This window comes from Podarcis liolepis, assembly GCF_965112155.1.
Source record: "Podarcis liolepis genome assembly, chromosome: 17".
Taxonomy (NCBI): Eukaryota; Metazoa; Chordata; class Lepidosauria; order Squamata; family Lacertidae; genus Podarcis; species Podarcis liolepis.
In genome coordinates this window covers 32,919,297-32,942,373 of record NC_139571.1, presented here as the reverse complement: position 1 = coordinate 32,942,373, position 23,077 = coordinate 32,919,297, and the positions used below count along the sequence as shown (strand labels likewise).

The 23,077-nt window shown below is 39.5% G+C and overlaps 1 protein-coding gene across 20 annotated transcripts in view; it reads right to left on the bottom strand.

Moving 5' to 3' along the window:
- NRG1 (neuregulin 1) overlaps nt 1-23,077 on the bottom strand; it is a 493,798-nt gene that overhangs the window by 12,724 nt on the left and 457,997 nt on the right. For 11 of the 20 annotated variants that reach the window (XM_083481458.1, XM_083481461.1, XM_083481442.1 and 8 more), the window contains 4 exons: nt 17,352-17,478; nt 10,020-10,078; nt 4,943-4,966; nt 2,441-2,476 (listed from right to left, as the gene is read on the bottom strand). In XM_083481458.1, coding sequence (XP_083337584.1) covers nt 2,441-2,476; nt 4,943-4,966; nt 10,020-10,078; nt 17,352-17,478 — 246 coding nt within the window. Of the gene's footprint in view, nt 1-2,440; nt 2,477-4,942; nt 4,967-10,019; nt 10,079-10,593; nt 10,662-17,351; nt 17,479-23,077 lie in introns of all 20 variants that reach the window. The other 9 variants (XM_083481455.1, XM_083481444.1, XM_083481443.1 and 6 more) reach the window with 3 other exon arrangements.

The following is a 23,077-nucleotide window of genomic DNA, read 5'->3' as shown; positions in this document are numbered from 1 at the left end:
TGAAGTTTAAAATAAATATAATTCAAATTAATTTGTACTTGTAGTTTAAAAATTCTGTTTTTAAACATAATTTTAATAAAAATTTAGAAAAACAAAAAATTATGCAAAATAAAATGCACTGATAGAACAACAATGCATGTAGTGTAGAAACAGGTTTTTCCTCCTTGCAAAGAGAGCTGGATGAAGATAGATTTACAGCAATCTCTCCCCCGAACCCAACAATTTTCTCTCCCCTTTCCCTTTCTTCTTTGGCATTTTAAAACACACTGCTGCTTTTCCAGTATTAACTTAGATCACAGCAATCTTTACATGAGAAAAGTTACCATTGTACTTTTGAGTTTGGCTTGCAATTACGCCACCGGTGAAAATTGCACCACTTTTAGAGGATTGCTAATGCAGTTTATCTGCTGACCCCAATTCTTTCCACTGGCCCCAAAGTGGCTGCAGCAATAGGCAGCAATGCATTGTATCACACAGATATTGCTATGCTTACTCAAATGTCATAACTGTAGCAAAAAGAACAGTTGCGTGAAGAAGATCTGTTCCACCGCAATGACCTCACTCAAGTGATATTTTATCATTATTAAGTAATTCTTAGGGCAAGCAATGTTTGGTTTGGAAAACCCCCCACCACATTCCATTGTCTGTCACACTTGGCAAAACATCATTGTGTATGTTGAACAAAGGAAACGTTACAATTAGAACATTGATACTAACTGTACACTGGCTCATGGAACTTTTTGTTTCCTCTATTCCTTTTGTGGTTTGTATTTTCAGTACAAAATTGCAAAACTGTTACATCATCCTGATAGAGCAAGAGTAACGCAACCAAGGTGTGAGGATCCAACAAGGAGTTGCAGAGATGGGGAACCTGTGGATCTCTGGATGACGTAGGGCACCCAACTCCCACCAGGTCCAGCCAGTCAGGAATGTTGTAGTCCAAAAACCTCTGGAAAACCACAGGTTCCCTATCCCTGAATGAATGGAGCACTGCTGATAAACATAAATGCTTAAATTTAAGGGAGGGAGGGGAGAAAAAATAACTTCAATTTCTTTTGGAAATTAGGTTACCATCAATGGGACAGACTCTGAAAGTCTGCTACTTTTATGCTTAAGAGTCTGTTAGTGTTTGGCAATTTCCTGGTCTGCTGATCTTTGTATGTTTGCAGATAAGACATCTGCTAGGTCTTGCTTTGCCTTCATCTGTTACTGTTTTCTGGCACTGGCCTGTTAGGTCCCAAATTCTTCACCTCTGCCGTCACTGTTGCTCCTAAGAGCGTAAATATTTGCTTAGACATTGACCCAGCATATAGTTTGATTACATCATAGTGGGCACTGACCAATAATTGGCAGCGTGTGCTGATATGCTGCGGTGTATCAGTTTGGGAGGAAGGAACTTCCATGAAGTGCTGACTATGCCTGGAAGAAATTTTGCTTTCCTTTCATGGCATTTTGGAAAACGTAGTTTGGCTTCTACATGTGCACTGGTGTTTTTGCATAGATAGTTTTGTTTTTCATGGCACATCTTTCTAAGTCGTTTTTTTCTCTGCCCATTTCTTTCGAGACAAATAGATTAAAGGAAGAATTTTTTTCTTGTACTTATCTATTATCCTCAGGCTTTGCCTGTGTGGACTTTTATTTGTATCATAGATTAAACAACAGTTACCAAAATGTTTAATGGATAATTGAGATTTCTAGGCTCTCTAGCAAGACCACTTTATTTTTTATTAGATTTGGTATTGCCCCTTTTGCTGTGATCTCTTACGTGCCTTAAAATGAATTAAATTCAATGGGATTTATTCATCGAGGACTGAACAGAGGATCACAGGCATACTCTCTTTCCCTTCCCACAACCACAACCCCTCTGAAAATAGTTTTTCTAATTAAAAAAAAGCCATGAGAGGCATTACACACACTTTGTGGATATCATCTAGTTTGTTTCTGAGACATACTTCAAAGAAATAGGGCAACTTGAAATTTACTATGAACCAAGACTGGAATTAAATAAAACCCTTTCATCTCTATGATACAATGCATCCTATTGTTGGATGAGTTATTTCCTACAAGCCAATCCCAATGTAAACATCAGTTAACAGGCTTCTGAACATATTCAGGCAAAAATTAATAGCACTACTTATTAAAAGAGGGAAGGAAGGGTCAGTTTTGTGAGAAAAGAAAAACTAGAACATTGAACTGATTATACAAATAAAAATCCAAGAAAAGGAAGTTAAGGTAGGGAAGCAATCACAAATATATGGGAGAGAAGAAAAAGAGAGGAACTGACGGGAAAGAGAAAGTTAAAAGTTTGAGAAGTCAACTATAAGCCTGGCACAGCATGCTTGATAACTGGAAAAAAGAGTGAAGGAAAATGCTTGAAAATAAGATTGAAGCAGAGTTTGAAGGGATTTCACATACAGCATAACTCCTAACCTATGCTCACCTGAAAGCACTGATTGAGCAGCCAAGCACCTGGAGTCTTATAATGTTACAATACAACAAGAGACAGAAAGGTCATGCTAAATGCAATCCAGTTAATTAGTGCAGTTCAGAAAGGGTTAACATAGAATTCTGTTTGTAGTTACCAGTTATTAACTTGTGAAAATAGTGTTTTCTCCTCCCTCCTGCCCATGATAGACCACGGTTATGATTACACCAACACCAGGGATACCATCACCAGTGGCATCTCCTATGGCGATCTCTCCCTGCAATAATGTGTTGCATGATGCAGAACTGCCATGTGGCAAGTACTCCTAGATATTACTGCATGCAGAGGCTACTTCACGGGAATGCTGGCTTTGGTGGCAATCCTGTGTCCAGCTTAAGATATAATATGGCCGTGACTATGGAAAAGACAATAAAACGTTTGTAAAAACGTAAACCATTTTGCTACCGTTTTGAGTCAGCCCCTGTCTTACTAACAAGAAGTTTCTCAGTCTGTGTGGCGTCCTCAAGGCATACAACATGCTACGTGTGGTGAACTGTGTATCTTCTTGTGATACTTTCTGGAAAGCTTTTATTATTACTTAAAAGCCAGTAATCTGAAGAAATGTGTTACAAACGTTCTTCCTGGTGGACCTGCGCTCTCCCTCCTTGTCCTTTCACTTCCTCACTCTTGCAACGTCCTCGACAGTTTCCAAGTTTATAATCCTGCAGCTCATTCTCACACCTGCTCACTCTCTCTTGGTGCCAAGATGGAGGAAATGTTTTGCAAACCCTCCATAAAACCGTATCCCCACTTTTTGGTGATTTCGTGCCTCTTTCTAAAAGGGTTCAATCATCTGTGCGAGGGAGTGGGTGCCATGAGGGAAGAACGCTTACTTGCCCCCAGCCCAGCTGTACGTGTTACAGGTTAATTGCAGTAGACTTTGGATGGGGATGTATAACTGAATACACATCACCCAGCTGGAAATAATGAGGAACAGATGGACCTCATCTACATTCTGCTGCATCTGATTAGCACTCTGCTGAAAATTCCTCCTGCAGTATTATTATTATTATTATTATTATTATTATTATTATTATTACACTGGGTGTGGCCAGTATAAGGCTTTTATTGTCCTTATCCTACTTTAAAAATCATCAATCAGGTGCGTCCTATCCTGCTACAAATAATCTCTCCTGTGGTTTGATCGCTCCAGTGGTCTGGACTTCTCTTTAAGTGTTGTGCTTCCAATATTATATTTTGGGCTGGTGCTCAGAAACACAAGCAATGCAACACACACATGTGTATTCATTGCCACAGAGAACATTATCTGTTGTAATGACATTAGGATCTGAGCCCACAGAGGGTCCCAACATGGAGCAAGAAGAACGTCAGGTAGGCTGTTTGTGCACAGTCACCAGGCAGTTGGAAAAATAGGGGACCAAAGGATAGCAAACATATCCTGCAGAAAGCCTTTTGCAAAGCAATAGGTAAAGGTAAAGGGACCCCTGACCATTAGGTCCAGTCGTGACCAACTCTGGGGTTGCAGCACTCATCTTGCTTTATTGGCCGAGGGAGCCGGCGTACAGCTTCCGGGTCATGTGGCCAGCATGACTAGGCCACTTCTGACAAACCAGAGCAGCGCACAGAAACGCCGTTTACCTTCCCGCTGGAGTGGTACCTATTTATCTACTTGCACTGGTATGCTTTTGAACTGCTAGGTTGGCAGGAGCAGGGACTGAGCAACGGGAGCTCACCCTTTCGCGGGGATTCGAACCTCCGACCTTCTGATTGGCAAGTCCTAGGCTCTGTGGTTTAACCCACAGCGCCACCCGCGTCCCTTGCAAAGCAATAGGTCACAGCAAATCATGTGAAAAGGCTTCAAGTAGAGGTCTCTGGTCTGTACTAAAACTGCTGCAGATGTCCCTTGCTATAGGCCTGCTTCACTTTCCCTGTGCTTTGCCTTACATTGCCTCTGTTTTACCTGGTTTTGCTTCACATGCTAGGCACTGCCCACGCTCGCTGAATACATGGAAGAAGTCAAGCCCACAAGTCCTTCAATCTGCAATCCTCAAATCCTCTATTAAAGCATTCATTTCAGCAGGATTTGTGGTGGTAGAATGGTGCAAGTTTCAAACTAGGTCTCCTATGTCCTAAACAGTAATCTTGCCATTCTACAGAATGGCCATTCTTTCTTTCTTTGTGACAGATGGAAATTTGGCAGGTGCTTCCAAGACAGGACAGCAGCAATGCTAGATTGTAGCAAAAGCAAGTTAGCCAAGAAACCGAGCAGGAAAAGTAAATTTCCAGTCTTTTATGGCCACCTCAAGCATAATCCACAGTTTATACATGTTTATGTTAAGTGCAGATAGGGAGCTGGCAAAAACTGTTATAGCTGTATGATCCCTTCTAAAGCATAAGGAAGTTGGTTAGGAATTGAAGGGAGAGGGGGAAATAAAAAGGTTTTCAATCTCTCAGGGTCTAAAATCTGCAAAGCTAAAAGGAATGATTGTTCCATACCCATAAATTCAATCCCAAGATGCTCTGCCAATGCAGAAAGTTGACATAAAAAGAAAGAAAAAGGAAAATAGTTTCAGAAAAGAGCAATACACTGTACTGGAAAAAAAAAAAACAAGTTACACATGGATATTATATCTATTTGGTGTTTGCACAAGGAGACAGGGCAAATGGCATGAGGTTAATGTGGCAGAGTTCATGTAAGCTTTGGCAGGCTCTTGTGTCCATTTGTGAAACGATTGTTTACAGCAAATACACTCTGGCATCTGTATATAATCTGGAGGAACATGGTGAATGCACCAGTTTATGTGAACCCTTAAATATATTTCTGATATATCATGGTGACGGACTCTTTGAACTGATTGTCGTAACACCTGGCTATTGTAGCATCTGCCCAACACGTGGATCTAAAAACATCTGTATATGAAATTTGCTAGTTTGTAGGCCTGTAACTCATAGTGGGCATTTAAAATAGTGACTCTAGCAAGGCAACGTCTTCCTGTTTATATTTCTATATTTCCCCTCTTACGCTGGGCTGTATCAAATTGACTTTCAGTCTATTACACAGAGTAATAAATTGAACCCGGGGAGTTTATTAGTTAAAACAGAACCAAGTTATATTTTGACAGTGCTTATGTCTGAAGGGAAAGTGCCATCTTCTTTGTCCATTGCCTTGTGGAGCTAATTGGTTTCCCATGCTGATCAACTAGGTAGATTTATATTTTAAAGGCACAAATGTGAAAAACACTACTTTTATCTTATCGTCTGGGATGGAAGTCTCAGAAGAGGAATTAGGAACGGAGGAAACTGCTTGAAAAGGAATAGAGTTGCTAGGATCTCATTTTAAAACAGCATTCCTCATTGCAAAACATTATGGCACCAGAACATTTTGATTGTGCTGAAAATTACTGGGGATACAACTCATTTTCCTGTGTTCTTTACATTTTATTATAAACTGGAAATAAGAAAGAATGTATCTCCAGTAACATAGGGGTTTGGAGCAGAAAAATAAAGTTTGGGGCCGGATTAGACGCGGCAAATTTTGGAGTGCCTAAGTCTCACACACTGGTACTCTGACTAATCAATGAAGCAACACCTAAATAATAGTACCCATGGAGTTAGTTTATTTGGGTCCTTTGAAATTGTCTTCGGCCAGTGCTTTTTTCCTGTGGGTATGCAGGGGTACACATACCCCTAAACATTTTGTGAATCGAAGTTTGGCCTCATTGAGGGGCAATATTTCACTATGAGTAGGAAAAGGAGAGTACCCCTAAACATTTTTTAAGAAAAAAAGCACTTTCTTCAACAGGCTGCTAGGTCTGGAAGGCCAACAATAGTGGGAGTTACATGTGTGTGTAGCGTGCACAAGAGCATATTTTATAAAACATATGGTTGCCCATATTACATTTAATCCTTATTTCCTGCACCAAAATGTTACTACTCTGCTTACCTCTGGATCCCCTCTCTACATCTTTAAAAACAACCACCTTTTCTGTTCCTCTGTATTTAAATAAGACCAACATTTATTTACTCTTATTTACTCTTAGAAACCTAAGGTAAAAAATTATACATGGTAAGGGTGGTGGTGGGGAAATTTGCCCTCCCAGAAATCAGTAACATTTTAAGGGTTTAAACGAATCTGAATTCAGAGATTTTCCCCTACAGAGCCAGTATTACATGCCTACATGAACACTACTAACAATATATATTAGTTGCATAGAAAGCTTGGTAGAGTCTTCAGTAGAATTAGTGACATGCTCATGCGTATATATTACTGCATTTACACTAGTTTGTAGGCAAGGAGGGCAGGCTGAATGGAAATTAATTCCAGTGAAAGTAACTCATTTCAGACAGCTTCTATTTGAAATAATTCAACGGGAGATCGGTACTTAAAGAAAATATATTCTGGCACGTAAACCTTGGCCAAAAAGCATGCAAGGGAAACATGCATTGCTCATTCTGACTCCAGAATAATATGTGTATCACTCCATTTGATATTTGATATTCATGGTAACATTCCCCTGATTTTTAAAAAATAACCCAGACAGCCGTGCTTTGTTATATATGTATTCTAATTTACTCTGCTACTGTTCTCTTATATTTCATCATTTGTGATATACTGTATTAGAAACAAAACATTACTTTAAATACAGTTAACAAAATCCATCACCACGAGGGTACGGCAGCCAATGCATGCGAAAGTTGAATGTAGATTCAACTGAGTATTTTTTGCACTTTTTTAGCAGCACACATGCAACTATCTGTTCCTGAGGTCAGCTGTGCCCATGTGGTGATGGCTCATTGTCCAACAGCTTTCAATCATATTGACTGTGATAATAAGGATAATTATAATAAATGATGATGATAATAATCCAGCTATGATTAAAACCAGGAAAGACTGGTATAATACCATCTCTGTACGTTCATATTTAACATAATAAAGTCTTAACTTTGAATGTCAAATGCAATATTTAAGACACTCGCAACAAAGCGCTGCCTCTTTTTGAAACAAGCCCTGTTTCATATTCCAAAATTATGTAAATTTAAACCCAATAATGATCAACATGTTCATAGTTTTGCTGGCTCTCTGGCCATGGATTTTGAATTCATGCCTGGCTAACACTGATGATGGAATTCTCTATGCCAACAAAATAAAAATTGCTATTCATATATTTTCAATCCAGTTGAAGATAGAGCATCTAGCACAGTAATGGCATCCATCTCCATTTAATATCCATATTTGAACTACATTAGGTTGAACAAAAATATAGAGAATATGGATTGGCTGCATGCTCAGTTAATACTCTCTCTGGGCTCTGCCCTTTGCAGTTTATAGTAACATAGTGCACTTTTTAGTTCTTGTTGTAAATTTGTTTCTTAATTATGCTTTAGTTGAGATTTCTGCATTGAAGGGGGTTGGGGTCTCTTCCAGCTCTAATATTCTACGGTTCTCTGATTGTTCAAGCTCCTCAGAAGTTGAGGGAGCTAAGAAGTATGAGTAGGTGCGGCTTTGAAAATATCTTAAGACATTTCATAGCAGAGCATCTTAGGCACAAAAATCCAAAATGTGGTACTGTATATCCCTCAAAATGGGTCAATGTTGACCACCATGTATTTTATAGTGGGAGAATCACTGTAGCATATGTGGGAATACAAAAAGGAAATGTATGTTTGTATTACAAAGCAATATCAAGAAAATTGTGTGGTGCATGCATTCTATGTAAATATAAAGGGTGGAATCCCATGTAGCATGAGCAAGTGACCCCCTCATGCAACAGGGGCTCTCTTTTGTCTCCTCCCCCAAAGAGACTGACTTTCTCTGTAACCAGGCCTTTGGCTGATTAACATTCGATAGCCTTTTAAAATGTTTTTGTGGAAGAAGGATTATTGGTTGTTTTATTATTATGTATTTTGTGTTCTCGTTTCGTATTTTTATGTTGTGAACCGCCCCTGTGATCTTCAGATGAATGGCAGCAAAGCAATTTAACAAATTAATAAATTGCTCTGGAGGACTGAGGATCTCTGGAGAAGATTTTGAGGGATATGCAGGTGATGGGAGTAGGGTAAAGAGAAGACAAATCAGGGGTTCTGTTTGGCAAGTGAGTGGACATTGTTCATTGTTGTCCACAGTAACGGTAATCTGGAATTCAAAAGAAGTAATGGTCTACGGGACTACTTAAGTTGAAATATTTAGGTCTATATTTTAGGAAAGCAACACAAGTAAAAATCAATTATTTTAATGGCTCACACATAAAATGCAGCAAATGCATAACATATTCAATCTTTTAATCTAATTAGGCAAACAACTCCATTTTAATATTATGTTTTCATATATTCTTGACCATCAAAAATACTTTTTTTAAAAAAGAAGAGCAATAGAAAATAAATTAGAAAATAGTTTCATATTATTTGGGGAATACAATTGTCAAGAAAACTTTTAAAGCACTATGACGTAGAGTCTATACAAATGAGCTTTTTAGTACTTAAGATAAACATCTGGCCAGTGTGGAATCTAACTCCCTCATTCCCAACAGAAAACTTGAAATATGGGAGAGGTAAGGCTTAGGAGGGTTACTGTAGATTATTCATATACATTTTTTTGTTCATAGATGAGGAAGATGGAACTGTATGTCCAGTGCAGGCTGTGCACTAATGGAAATTAAACTGAACTAGCATACAGTATATTGATTAGTTCCATCTTTTCTAGTTAGTTTTGGAAAAAACCTGTACAACTTAGCACAAACACAGGACACTCACTCCATGAGTGGATACAGTATTTGTAAGAACATATGAAATTATATTTCTATTGACATTCAAGGGGTTTTCTCAGTCTCAGCTTTTTATGAGGGTGTTTTTACTTGTTTTTATCCTCATTAGGATAAAAAAATTGTCTGGCATCTAAGGAGGTACTTTAAATGCTTAGTGAGGTTTTGAGGGACACCGCAGAGCTCTTGATATTTTCATACTTTTTAAAATACATTATTTGCAACTAAACACCCTTTGGGGAAAAAAGACTAGCGTGATATAAAATATTTATTGATAATTCATTACCACCAGTGAAAACCTTCTTTATGTATCTCACCTTACACGCTTTTTCACATGGCTGATAAAATTGGACCGCCTAAATTCACCTTTCAAAACGTGCTTGTTACATGGTTATTGTTTGGATAACTACTATGGTTGAAACCTAATTTGCTCAAGCTCACTGGTTTCGGTGGGCTTAAGTCTGCCTAGCTCTGTGTTGGATTTAGGCCTATGGATGTACTCCATTAGCGCAGCGCTACATTTTATTTATTATTTGGGCTTCTTTCATATTGCAGCAGCTGAGTTCAACTGTTAAAACTAGAGCGGTGCCTTTACAATTTGCCTAATTTTGCCAACTCAAATCTTAGTTGAATTCTTGAAATTTCTTGTGCCGTCACTTTTCCATGCAAACAAGGCAGAGGCAATCTACGCCAGAGTTTGTGTAATCCGTTTAGTTAACAGATAAAAAAATCTGAGGAAAGATGAAGCGATAAGAAAAGCAGCACCAACTGAGCATGCTCCTATTCAAGCAGAGACAGAAAGGAAGTGGACGTACTGTAGAAGCTTGCCATTACGTAGTTTTGACAGCGATCACCAGTAAATTCATTTGGGCACCTGAGAGTAAAAACAAAAACAAAAAGGTAGAGAAAACAGAGAAAAAGAGAAGAGGTGAATACACGCTAAGAGAGAAGCTTCTTTAGTGTGTGTGTGGCCTGGACTTGGTGTGTTCATCTCCAGCAACCGATTCTGTTTATCACTGCCATCAAAGCTCAAAAGTGAAGTGAATTGAGGTGAACTTTAGAGAAATATAACACGAGAGTACAACACTCCCAATGAAAACATCACTTTTGTTTTATGGCAAAATGAAATCAGTACACACCAGCAAGCTTTCTTTTTAGGTCAAAGTTTCAGGACACATATAGGATAGCATGCAGTTTTAATAATGAAAAAAAATGCATTGAAGAGGAAAAAACCATTATACTGATTTATAATGTACATATGACAATGTACAGCCCAAGGCAGAAGAAACAGAGCCCAGTTCAAACTGAAGGATGAAAACACCAAGTGACACTGATTTTGACTGCTGCAGTTGGAGAAGAAAGCAGATTTCACATTATTTTACAACATACTTTCTTGGTTCTGGCTTCTCATGGGCAGAACTTCAGCACATCTTTTCCCAGTGTATCCCTGTAGGCACCTAAAGGGCAAAAATGTGATCAGCGATTGAAAAAAAACAGCAGAACCCAGAAAAACAGAGAGAATGCTACTCTGTTTCCTATGGAATATGAAAACTCCTCGCAATGACCTCTGGGAGGGAAAAAATAATAATGGAAAAAGACAAAATATCCAAGTCTGTTTTACAGATATTCTATATTCAGGTAGGTAGCTGTGTTGGTTTGAAGAAGTCTAAATAAATAAATAAATAAATAAATAAATAAATAAATAAATAAATAAATTGTCCAGTAGCACCTTAGAGACCAACTAAGTTTGTTCTGGGTATAAGCTTTTGTGTGCATGCACGAACGAAGAAGAAAAAGTGTGCATGCACATGAAAGCTTATACAGTGGTACCTCGGGTTACAGACACTTCGGGTTACAGACTCTGCTAACCAGGAATTGGTTGCTCCAGGTTAAGAACTTTGCCCCAGGATAACATGATAGATAGTTAACGTAAGGATATGTGCAATTTGATAACATGCAGAGAATAACATGTGCTCAGAAATCAGAGAGAGGAGCTGAGGGAAGTCTTTGGGGGGGGGAAGGGGGGAAATTAATGAATATGATAGGTTTTGATAGTTTATATGTTGAAATTATTAATATTTTTTTAAAAGAACTTTGCCCCAGGATAAGAATGGAAATCGCGCGCCAGCAGTGCAGCAGCAGCAGGAGGCCCCATTAGCAAAAGCACGCCTCAGGTTAAGAACCGTTTCAGTTTAAGAATGGACCTCTGGAATGAAATAAGTTATTAACCCGAGGTACCACTGTACCCAGAACAAACTTAGTTGGTCTCTAAGGTGCTACTGGAAATTTTATTTATTTTTTATTTATTATAGATACTCTGATTGCATAGATTTAATTTGCAATTTTATTACAAAAAATCTACCTCATGAAAAAAAAGCACCATATATTCACAATGGACCATCTCATCACTTGCTGATTAGTTAACTTATTAGATCACATTTTCTCTTTGCATTAGTTTCTAACAACAAATTCATAATCTTGACATTGCAATGTAAATGATAAACAATGACAAAAAAAATTCATTTGAGTCCATTTTTTTTAAAAAAGTAAAGTAAGTTAAGGTTTATTTTAATGCCACATTTTAGTTGAAAGGCCACTCGTAGTAGTGCACAAGAACTTAAATTACAAAATGAAATATATAAAATATAAATTTGCTGTCGGATTATGTCATGACAAACAATAATAATACCTTAGGAACATCAGGGGTTGGTGGGGAAAAGGTGAAGCCCAATGAAAAATACTGTCTAAGGAACCAAATGCAACTCCAGAAGGAGGATGTTTCAAAGCCTAAGTACCAATGTGGATAAGACTTTGGTTCGCACACTCGCCTCAGACAAAGGCAAGACACGATGTGGAGTAAGGACCCTTCAAATGACCACAACAGGCCGGCAGTCTCACATGGATGCAAGCAAGCATTCCTTCCCATACCTGCACCTTAGCTGTTTTGGACTTTAAAGGCCACACACAGCTTTTGGAATTGGGCTCAGAAGCAAGCTGGGAGCCAACGTAGCACAAGTAACATGCCCTCGCCACCACTTCTGCCCAGAGCATTCTGCACCAGTTGTAGCTGCTAGATACATTCTTCAGAGGAAACCTCCAAGTAGTGTGTGTTGCGATAATCAAACTCAGAGGTGAGCAAAGCATGTGCAACAGTGGCCAGACCTGCCCTTCAGGCAGCGGCGCAGTTGGCGCATAAGCCAAAGCTGTGCAAAATCACTCCTGGCTACCACCTGAGCATCATGGAGCAAAGCCAGGTCCAGGAGAACCCCCAAACTGTGCACCTTATTCTTCAGAGGAAACACACCCCTTTCCAGAACAGAGGACATACTTAGGAGCACCTCTGTCATGTTTGGATTAAAACTCAGCTTGTTAGCTCGCATTAAGCCCATCACAGCCTCCAGACACTGGTTATGGGTTTTCACTCCCTCGTTAGAATCTTAATAGAGAAGGAAGCAGAGGTGGTTATCATCTACATACTGATGACACCATACTCCAAACCTACAGATAGCCTCTCCCAGTGGTTACATGTAGAAACTGCCTCTGGAACCTTTAAGTAACCAGAATGGGCATGTGTTAAGCACAAAGTCGCCCTTAAACTTCTAAATCAGATGCCATGGTGTTGCTTCTTTTTGTGTTGTTGTTGCTATTACTGCCATGGGGTAGACTAAAAGATAAGCACTAGCCAGTGTTTGGCTGGATTTATCATTTCCATTCAGTACAGTGGTGCCTCGCAAGACGAAAAGAATCCGTTCTGTGATTCTCTTCGTCTAGCGGTTTTTTCGTCTTGCGAAGCAAGCCCATTGACGGATTAGCGGATTAGCGCTATTAGCGGCTTTTAGCGGCTTATCTGCTGATCGGATCAGCTGATAAGCAGCTTAGCAGCTTAGAAAAAGGGGGGGGGGGAAGGAAAAAAAACTGCAGGAACTTGCAAGGCATTGTCGTCTTGCGAAGCAAGCCCATAGGAGATTCGTTTTGCGAAGCACCTCCAAAACGGAAAACCCTTTCGTCTAGCGAGTTTTCCGTCTTGCGAGGCATTCGTCTTGCGGGGCACCACTGTACTATGTTGAACCCAAGACAGAAATAATGCCTTGGAATAAGTACAGAAAAAGTCAAATGGATGTCTGGATTCAAACTATGAAAGAGCCCCTTCTAGACAGCCTCAGGCCTGATCCAGAAAGCTTTTCTTATGTTCTTATCCAGTGCTTTTTTTCTGGGGGGTACACATACCCCTAAACATTTTGTGAATCTAAGTTTGGCCTCATTGAGGGGCAGTATTTCAATATGGGTAGGAAAACGAGAGTACCCCTAAACAATTTTTAAAGAAAAAAAGCACTGTTCTTATCTATGGTTATGCTGACACTAATTGAACTCTGGAAAGTATGAGATTGAGAGCTTCCCACACAATTAGTGAAAAATCACTGACTCCCAAATACGGTTTCCAACATGTAAATAAGGTATTTTGACCTTTCCTTTCAATTACATTCTATAAATAAATGATAAAAAGAGAAGCTATCTAAATCTGTTGCGGCAAACAGACAAAATTTCATGTGGTAACATCAAATTAGTAGGCTTCTTGTTTATAGAACATGTGTCATATTTTGCAAAGTGCATGAAGCAACTTGCAGCATGAAGCGAATAAAATATTCTGAGTGGTCCACCAAACACTAACATAATTGTTGCGTTGCAGGCGTTCATAGGCTGGAATTCAGTTCCTCAGATGCACCAGAAAGGTGCATAACTGGAATCTTGGTTATTTTTGCTGCAACAGGCTAATTTTACAGTATAATGTTTATTGTGACATGATTACTATTTTACCAGATGCAAAAAGTGGACAGAAATGGCTTTAGATATAAAATATACATCCATGGAAACTTCAAAGATAAGTTCAAGTTTAACAACAGCACAGAGGTTTTTCCATGTGGCAAGGGCCCCATATTTTGTAATTTGTACAGTTGTTCTTTTATTATTTAGCACTCTTGCCAATTTATTGACACAAGTATATATGTAGCATATGCAGAAGTAATACTTAAAGGAAGAAATAGAAAGCAATTAAAATTAAATGTCAGTTTGCCATTCATGCCAAGGGGGTTGTGCAACATTTGGTTAACTTTTCCATGTCACATATTACTCAAAAAGACCCAGCTGCTTCCCCTGTTATGCTATAGGTCTGTCTGCAACAACCAAAAGTGGCCATGAAAATAGTGATACCTATTGATTAAAAAAATGGTTAAAGCTATGGTTTTCCCAGTAGTGATGTATGGAAGTGAGAGCTGGACCATAAAGAAGGCTGATCGCTGAAGAATTGATATTTTTGAATTATAGTCTGGAGGAGGCTCTTGAGAGTCCCATGGACTGCAAGAAGATCAAACCTCTCCATTCTTAAGAAAATCAGCCCTGAGTGCTCACTGGAAGGACAGATCCTGAAGCTGAGGCTCCAATACTTTGGTTACCTCATGAGAAGAGCAGACTCCCTCGAAAAGACCCTGATGTTGGGAAAGATGGAGGGCACAAGGAGAAGGGGACGACAGAGGACGAGATGGTTGGACAGTGTTCTTGAAGCTACCAGCATGAGTCTCAGATGGAAGCGAGCGTTTAATGTGTGAAGGAGTGTGGAATGTGGATGTGTGGTGTTTTACCGATGAAAGTTTGGCCTCGTTGAAGGACAGTATTTCAATATGAGTAGGAAGATGTTAGTGCACACAACCTCATGCCAATGTGGAAGTAACTGTGAGCTGTCATCTGTGTAATATGAGGTAATGCATGTTCTTTGTACTTTTATCCATTTACTGTATTTATTTCCCCTGATTTGAACTATAAAATGGTTATTTTCTTGAGTCAAAATGAGAGTATCCCTAAACATTTTTTTAAAGAAAAAAAGCACTGGACAGAATTCATCTTGTCTTGGAGACCTGAACTAATTCCCAGTGTCTAACTGTTCTCTAACCACCTCCTTCGCAATTGTAGGCTGCAAGTTTCTCCTTGTATAATTTGTTCTACTTTTCCTAGGTAGAATTCCCACTGCAGGAAATGACTGAGGCAAAAAAGACATTCAAGTAGTTCTGCCATCTCTCAGGCCATCTTCCTCAAGCTGCAGTCCTTCCATGTTCTTTTTCTTGCTCCAAACATAAGCGAGTTGGTTGCTGTTTTCCCCCCCCATCCCCTGCAAGCCTTAGCTAATTCTGAGCTTTAGTATTCCTGACACCATATTTAGACGTTCAGCCTAATCCAGTGCACTCATATTTGGCGATCTGTTCCTCTTGCTATCTTCCACACATGCCCCCTTTAAGTCTCTTGTTGGAGAGCTCCCTGTGAGGAATCACAGGCTTCTTTAACTGTCTTCCATTTTTCCTTCTCAATGGAACAGTTTGTGATAGTGCCTTCCACAATTTACTTTTCAGAATCTCTCATCCCCTTTGAATTATTTCCTCATTCAAGTATTTCTAATCGTGAAACCCTGCCCAGCTTTTCTCTGAGCCATTTGAAATGGGCTTTTCCAAAGTCCATGGAAGATGTCTACCTATGCTCATTTTTCACATCCCTTCCCCTTATGAATTCCAAGATGACATGGTCACTTTCCTTCAGAGTTTCCCCTGCTCTCAATTCATCAACCAGTTCTCCCCTGTTCACCAGGATTAAATCCAGGATTGCAGACTCCCTTGTTACTCTTTCCACTTTCTGAAATACGAAGTTGTCAGCAAGGCAAGGCAAGACTCTATTGGATAGTTCACTCTTAGCAGAACTAGACTGATATCAGATGTCAGGGTGGTTGAAATACCCCAGTAATACTATGACTCTTCTCTGTGAAAGTTTTGTAACCTGTTTTAGGAAAGCATCATCCACGTCTTCTGGTTGGCTGGACACAATACACTGACATAGCAATATCTGTTTTGTTCCTCAGTCCTCATTTCTTTAATCAGATGCATTTGGCAGGGTTTTCACTCTCAGATTCACAGTTATCTTTACATATAATGCTAATCCAAATCCTCCCCTTTCTGAAGAGAAATCTATAATTTGACTAGGAAATCTGCCAATATCACTGCAGGGTTGTGACTTGGCAACATTAAGGGGACTATGTGGCCAAGAGGTAGGAAGGAGCAGCGGATGTGAATTTCATATATTGATTTCAGCTAATGCAGACTTCCATTTTTTAAAGGTCATCTTTTAAGGAATATGATTAGATACATTTTAATTTTCTTCTAAGTATTGTTTATGTTGGTTTGGGATGAACTTTAATTGTGTTTATTACTGGACAGGTATAATATGTCTGATAAGAATTCATTATCAGTTAAACTGTTTTCGGTCAGCTCCATCATTAAATGCTAATATGGATGGCCATAAAACTAAAAAGAGCATGCATTTCTTAAATATTGCAAGGTGTTCCTGCTGACAGTGTACTGGATAGTTAGTTTAAAATGGAAGCAAAACAGAACTTGTACAGTGGTGCCCCGCAAGACGAATGCCTCGCAAGACAGAAAACCCGCTAGACGAAAGGGTTTTCCGTTTTTGAGCTGCTTCGCAAGACGATTTTCCCTATAGGCTTGCTTTGCAAGACGAAAACGTCTTGCAAGTGTTCCGATTTCCCCCCCGCTTTCGCCCCCCTTTTTCTAAGCCGCTAAGCTGCTAATAGCCTTTTAGCCGCTAATCCGCTAAGCCTTTAATAGCCGCTAAGCCTTTAATAGCCACTAAACCGATAATAGCGCTAATCCGCTAATAGGGTTGCTTCGCAAGACGAAAAAACCGCTAGACGAAGAGACTCGCGGAACGGATTAATTTCGTCTTGTGAGGCACCACTGTATTTTACACCTCCTGATTTATTAAACAGTGCTTCATTTCAGTAACAATTGCATTTAAAACCTTTTATGTAAGTGTCACACTTACATACATCACTCCTAATAATGCACATGATTGTTGACAAACCAACCCTGGATCTAACAATAGATCTAAGGTTAATATTAGTAAATTGTTGAGGTGACTCTGGGAACCAGACCATAATACAATATGTTTTGGAGGTTAAATAAATGCAGTGACTCTGCTGTTCATTTGTGAAGTAAATTATTCATTGTTAAACAATTTACCAGGTAACGCAGAAAAAGTGTTTGTCAATAGATGCTACAACTCTACTAAAGAAAAGTTTTTGGTTTTTTTACCTGCACAAATATCGTGGATTTGGGAGATCTTTGACCATGAAGCACTCGCCTCCATTTACACAGAAGTCTTTCTTATTCACACCACACTTTGTGAGATGACTTGTCCCAGTGGTAGATGTAGATGTGGCTAGAATAAACACAGGGGGGGTGTTAATATTGTTGCACAGAACAGCGTCAAACTAGAATGACAGCATTTGCATTTGAGTGTTTGAAATATTAGTGCAATAAACATTCAGCTTCTTGATTACAAAGAAAAACAGCTATTGAGCCTGTCCAGAATATTTTTGGGTACTCCTATGATCTCTACATCCTCACTTACACCCGCTGTACACGTTGCAATCGTGTCACCTAGCCCTCTGTGTTTAAATATAGAACTGCACCAGTCACAAAGAAAGAGGAAGTGTTGTGATCAGATCTTTCTCCCAGCTAAGTTCACCTCCATGAGTCTGCAGAAGGCGAAAATGATTGGGAGAGAAGTTGCGGTCAGTCATCACCTGTGTGTTTAAATGAATCCCCACCTCACTCTCTTGAGGAGAGTGGGGGAGCTCAGGGACACAAAACACACCCAATGGTGCACTGCATTGGTTTTAAAAGCCCAAAAGGAAAGCACTCCAGCTGGGAATGTTTAAAGAAAAGATGAACTATATCATACTATAGTTCAGCTATAATTAACAGTGAAATTAAAATAATTGGTAAACTATGCTTTGCATGTAACAAAGTCACTGTACAAATTTGCAAATGTATATACAATGTAAAGCCATAGAGTTCTATTACACATGGGCTGGGTCTACAATGATCTGTAAAACGTCATTAAAAATAATATTATAAAATGCTCAATGCATCTTCATTGCTGAAGGCTCACTGCTCTACAGCGCCTTCTGGTGTCACATTTTAATAACACATTTTAAATATTATAAACAATGAGTGTAGATGAGCCCATGGTATCTTGCATGTCTCCTTTCTTTGCAAAAACAACAACAAAACCCCAAAACACTATCCTGATCCTGAATCTAGCAGTGACCAGGGCATTAAACTGGAGACTATGGTGTCACTGGCTAAGCAACCAGCCTGAGAACTTGCTGGTGATCCACTGAACTATAGACTGCCAAGCAGGAATATTGAAATACTTTATTGTCACTTGTACAACTTGTATAAAGTGAGATTACACGAGCATCCCTCACTCAGCTCTCTTAGTCTTAATTCCCCTCGTTTACTGACGCACACCCACCAAACCCGAAAGTCAGTTGGCCTGTTGTTATCTTTTCATTCAGCAGCCTAACAGCCCTCGGATAGAAGCTGCTCTTTACCCTGTTGGTGCGACTAATCAAGCTTCTATATCTTCTTCCTGAGGGCAGGAGATCAAGAAAGTGCCGGCCAGGGTGTGAATCATCTCTGAGAATTTTCCTCACTCTCCTGAGGCAATGTTCTTCCGCTATTTCATCCAGCGGATTCACAGGACAGTCCATAATATCTTGTGCTGTATTCACCACACTCTGTAGGCTCTTCCTATCAGTTGATGTCAAACCAGCGTACCACACCGTGATGCAATATGAAAGGACACTTTCAGGAACCAACTGAATCTGATGTCACAACTCCCTGGCACACAGAACCAGAATGAAGAGCCTCACAGTCCTCTTCCCCTTGGTTCAAGTGCCTCACCAGTTCAGCCCTGCAGGCAAAAAGGCCTTGAATATAGGAGAATTGTCCATTTTCAGGCTGACAGGTTGGCCCTTCAAGATACCCTAGTTTTGAAACAGGCCTCGGTTCATTCCCAACTCTTCTGGGGGCAAAGTGTTCACTAGGAGCTCTCCTTGGTACTGTCTTGCTCCATTGGTTCTAATGCGGAACCAGAACAGGACATTAATAGCCTGGCAACCTCTTGGCCTCACATACATTTCACCGGTTGTAAGGAAATAATCAAATACAGAATTATGTTGGTAATCCTGCAAATATGCTCATTGCAATTATTTTGCTATTGTCAGACACTACAGTGTGGAAAATACATCACCAGCACTCCAATGAAGAATTTAGTTGAGCCTGCAATCCTATGCACACTGCCCTGGAAGTATGCTCCACTGAACATATGCACTTCGGAGTAAATAGGAATAGCTTTGCTGCCATTGTATGAGACAATTTTATAGAGGGGCAAAGCAGGCAGAAAAGGCTGGTGAAGGAAAAGGAAGAAACAGAAGTGAAGATGGTTGAAACTAATGTATTATTTTGAAATAGCTGAATATTTTGCTTGAGGCCTCTAATAATTTTTATAATACTATAAGAGGGTCACCTGGGAAGGAAGCTAATAATACGACCAATGCTATAACCATTAATTTTATAACTGACCTTCAAAGCGCTCACACATGTATGATCTCAACACTGGTGCTTGTTCAGTGTTCTCTTAGCTAGGTGGGAGCTGCTTCACAATGAGGAAATTCCATGTAGCTTGGAGAATGTAAGTTTACGTGCCAATCCCATACAAAAGACTTGGGTGATCTGACTCGTTCCATGCGGCTGGGACACTGAAATGTCTTCCCAGGAAAGCAGCAGGAATTGTTCATAGATAGGTGGCTCCCACATTGCTAGGATAATGTCTAGATGGCACCCACCACACAAGAGAGATATAACAGGTAGTAGGAGAGCCGTTATTCACAATCTCAGCTCTCTGTCTCTCATATGTGAACTGCTAGTTGCTCTACTCCCAATTCCAAGGCATTTGCCAATTCTCCAGATCACTGGACTACTGATTTCCAAGGTTTAGCAATCTGGGGGCTGGCATTGCTTCTGCGTAGTTCTGCAGAATCGCTCAGCAAGCATATGGTTAAGCCCTTAGGAGGGAGAGGCTCCAGGAGGTCTTCCCTGACTCAATGTCCTCTAAGGAACTCCACATCTTATCTTCAATATGTGGAAGAGATGTTGTTAAGTAACTCCAGGTTGGAAAGTAATCTCTCCTAATATAATCTTCTTTCTCCTTTTACTTAGACATCGGTTTAATAATCCACAGGCTGTGTTAAGAAGTTTGAGCATGTCAAAATATTTATTGCATATGCCTACCTAGAATCACATGTGAATTCCATTTCCCACTCCTCCCACTTTAACCCTCTAAAATGTTTCCTCCTGAAAGCAGACTATTACTCTGGAGACGCCCTGCAGTTCAGAAAGTGAATGCATTAATTTGAAAAAGAAAAGCAATATTGTCTGCTTGAGCTCCTGCAGACAAAGCTTATTACTGCCACAAAGGCTAATGGAATGCTTTAAATTGAATTACAAGGATGGTTGTAGAGGAGTCATGCCTAAAGCTATCTATAATTGCTGCGGCCTTCTTGCTTTGCACTTTTTCTTCCAGCAGCTGTGAGATCAGAACTGATCACCCTGGGAGTTTCAGAGTAACAATTAGCTCTTAGCTGATACAAACTTGTGGACAAATCTAGACTGCAGACAAAGCTGGTTTAACAGTCATTCCCCCTCTTTGGGGAATCCTGGGAACTGTGATGCAAGCCAACCAGAGAATTTTCAGCATCCCCACCAAAGTACAATTCCCACGATATTTGGGAGAAGCCGTGTTTGTTAAGGTGGTACAAAATCTATGCAAGTTTATAGTGTAAACCTCTGCTAAGTGGCTGCCTTGTTGTCTTCAGACTTAAATCCTTCACAGACTTGTGCTACATGCACCTAAATTAATCTGCACCAACTCTGATACATTATCAAATTCAGCACTTTCTAACATGGCTAATAAAGCAGAAATCCTTCTACATAACATCAATGCATCACCTCTATGCATTTCTTTTTTTTTTTTTTACTAATAGCCCCTTAATGCTGATTCCTTTGACCGCATTAGTCTGACTTTATCTGCTAACAACCCCAAAACAGTATCAATGAAACAATACTGAGACAAAGTGATAAAAGAAAATCCTTCTAAATTAGAATGAACAATTTCACTCCAAACAGGAATTGAGTAAATAGCACTGATCTTGACTTTAGCACTGATCGATAGTCTAGGCTATTATTTTCCATGAATCTATGCAAAGCAGTCTTTCTCCAAAAGAAGAAAACTTAAGTTCTAAATATTTAGAAATACAGAATTACTAACTACGTAGTTGTCTCAAGTGTCGCACAATGAAATGTCACAAGCAACAATTTTACTTTTACTCAGCTCTTTCTCTCTCTTTTTAGATTTTCAAAGTATAATGTTTTAAGGCAGCCAGAAAATCCCAGAAGGATTTGTACTTTACCGAAAGGAAATAAAAAGAGCTCTCATGTCAGAGAATAATAATTCATCTATTCTTCTAAATATTTCTTTACCTCTGCCTTTAACAGAGCACCTAACAATTTTCCGAGTAAAACCAATTTAATAATTCATCATAATAAATTCTCTGCAAAAAAAACCAACAAAAAAAAACCCAAGGTAAAGTTTTGCTTACCTGAAGCATTGTTGACCTTTTTGTGCCTTAACTTAGGGAAATACATTCTATATTCTTTCAAAAAAACCCCCAAAACAAACCGCACTGCACTGCTAAAGCTTACAAGTACCTTTTGAGTATCTTTTATACAGCCTTAATCTTTTTTTAAAAGCCCCATGTTCCCTAGGCTACCTTTAGATCTGTGTGAACTCAAGTACAAGATATACTTGTACGTATTTTAATAGGGTTTCTGCCGATGTCAGGTGTAATTTCAAGTGGATACCCGATCAGACCCACAAGGTACGATGTCACTGCTCAGTGAAGAGAAAATGTGCCAGTCTCAGAACTTATGGGTCATGAACAAGACTCCTTTGCTGAATTGTAAGTAGACAAGGGTGTCTCCTTTGGCAAAAAAAGAGATGACTGAAAGAAGAAAGAGCTCACTCTATCACACGTTTCTGTGAATAAGTACTGCTGTCATTGCTGTCAGCAGACGCCTCGCTGTAACTCACTCCACTTCAAGAGGTGCAGGCAGAGTTGCAAGGAAGCAGTAAGAGGAGGAGAATAACATAATGAGAAATTGTGACACCGTATTTCCATATGCTTCCTTTCTCCCCATCTCTCATTTAACAGCTTCCTAAATCACAGAGTAAACCATTGTGCGACAGAATCGGCTTTCTGGAGAAACCAACATGCAATGGATTGGCCTTCACTACTTTGATTCTTTCAAGAAGCGATATATATATATATATATATATATATATATATATATATATATATAACCTTGAGAACTGCCGATTTTCTAGAAAACGGGGAAAACCACGGAGAAACCATTTTGAATCAAGTAACAAGTTAGATGGGTGGGAGTCACCTGTTAATTCCTTAGCATGAAAACAGTAACCCCACTGCAAAGGGTTCCTCAACCACCATAGATGTTTCTAGCACAGAGATAATGGCACATTATTTCAGCTTGGTTAAGGAGCTCTGCATGGGAAGAAGTACAGCTTATGCCATTAACTATTAGTGTTGGTTATCTGGGACAGGTGTGGGGAACCTCAGAGCCAATGGCCAACTGCAGCCCTCCACTTCCTTCTAACTGGACCTTGAGATTCTCCCTAGACCACACACCCCTACTTCATATCCTTCTTGAGTATTTTTGCAAGGGTGTAATGTGTGCTTTCTGTGCTCATGCTGCTTGGATGCCTAGATGGGAGGGGTGTGAATGCAGAAACTAGTCTACAAAAGTAAAATTCAGATCTGCTGTTCTGCCATGTTTACCTTTGAAAAAAGATCAACCCCTATTTCTTATTCCTGATTATTGAACTGGGATAA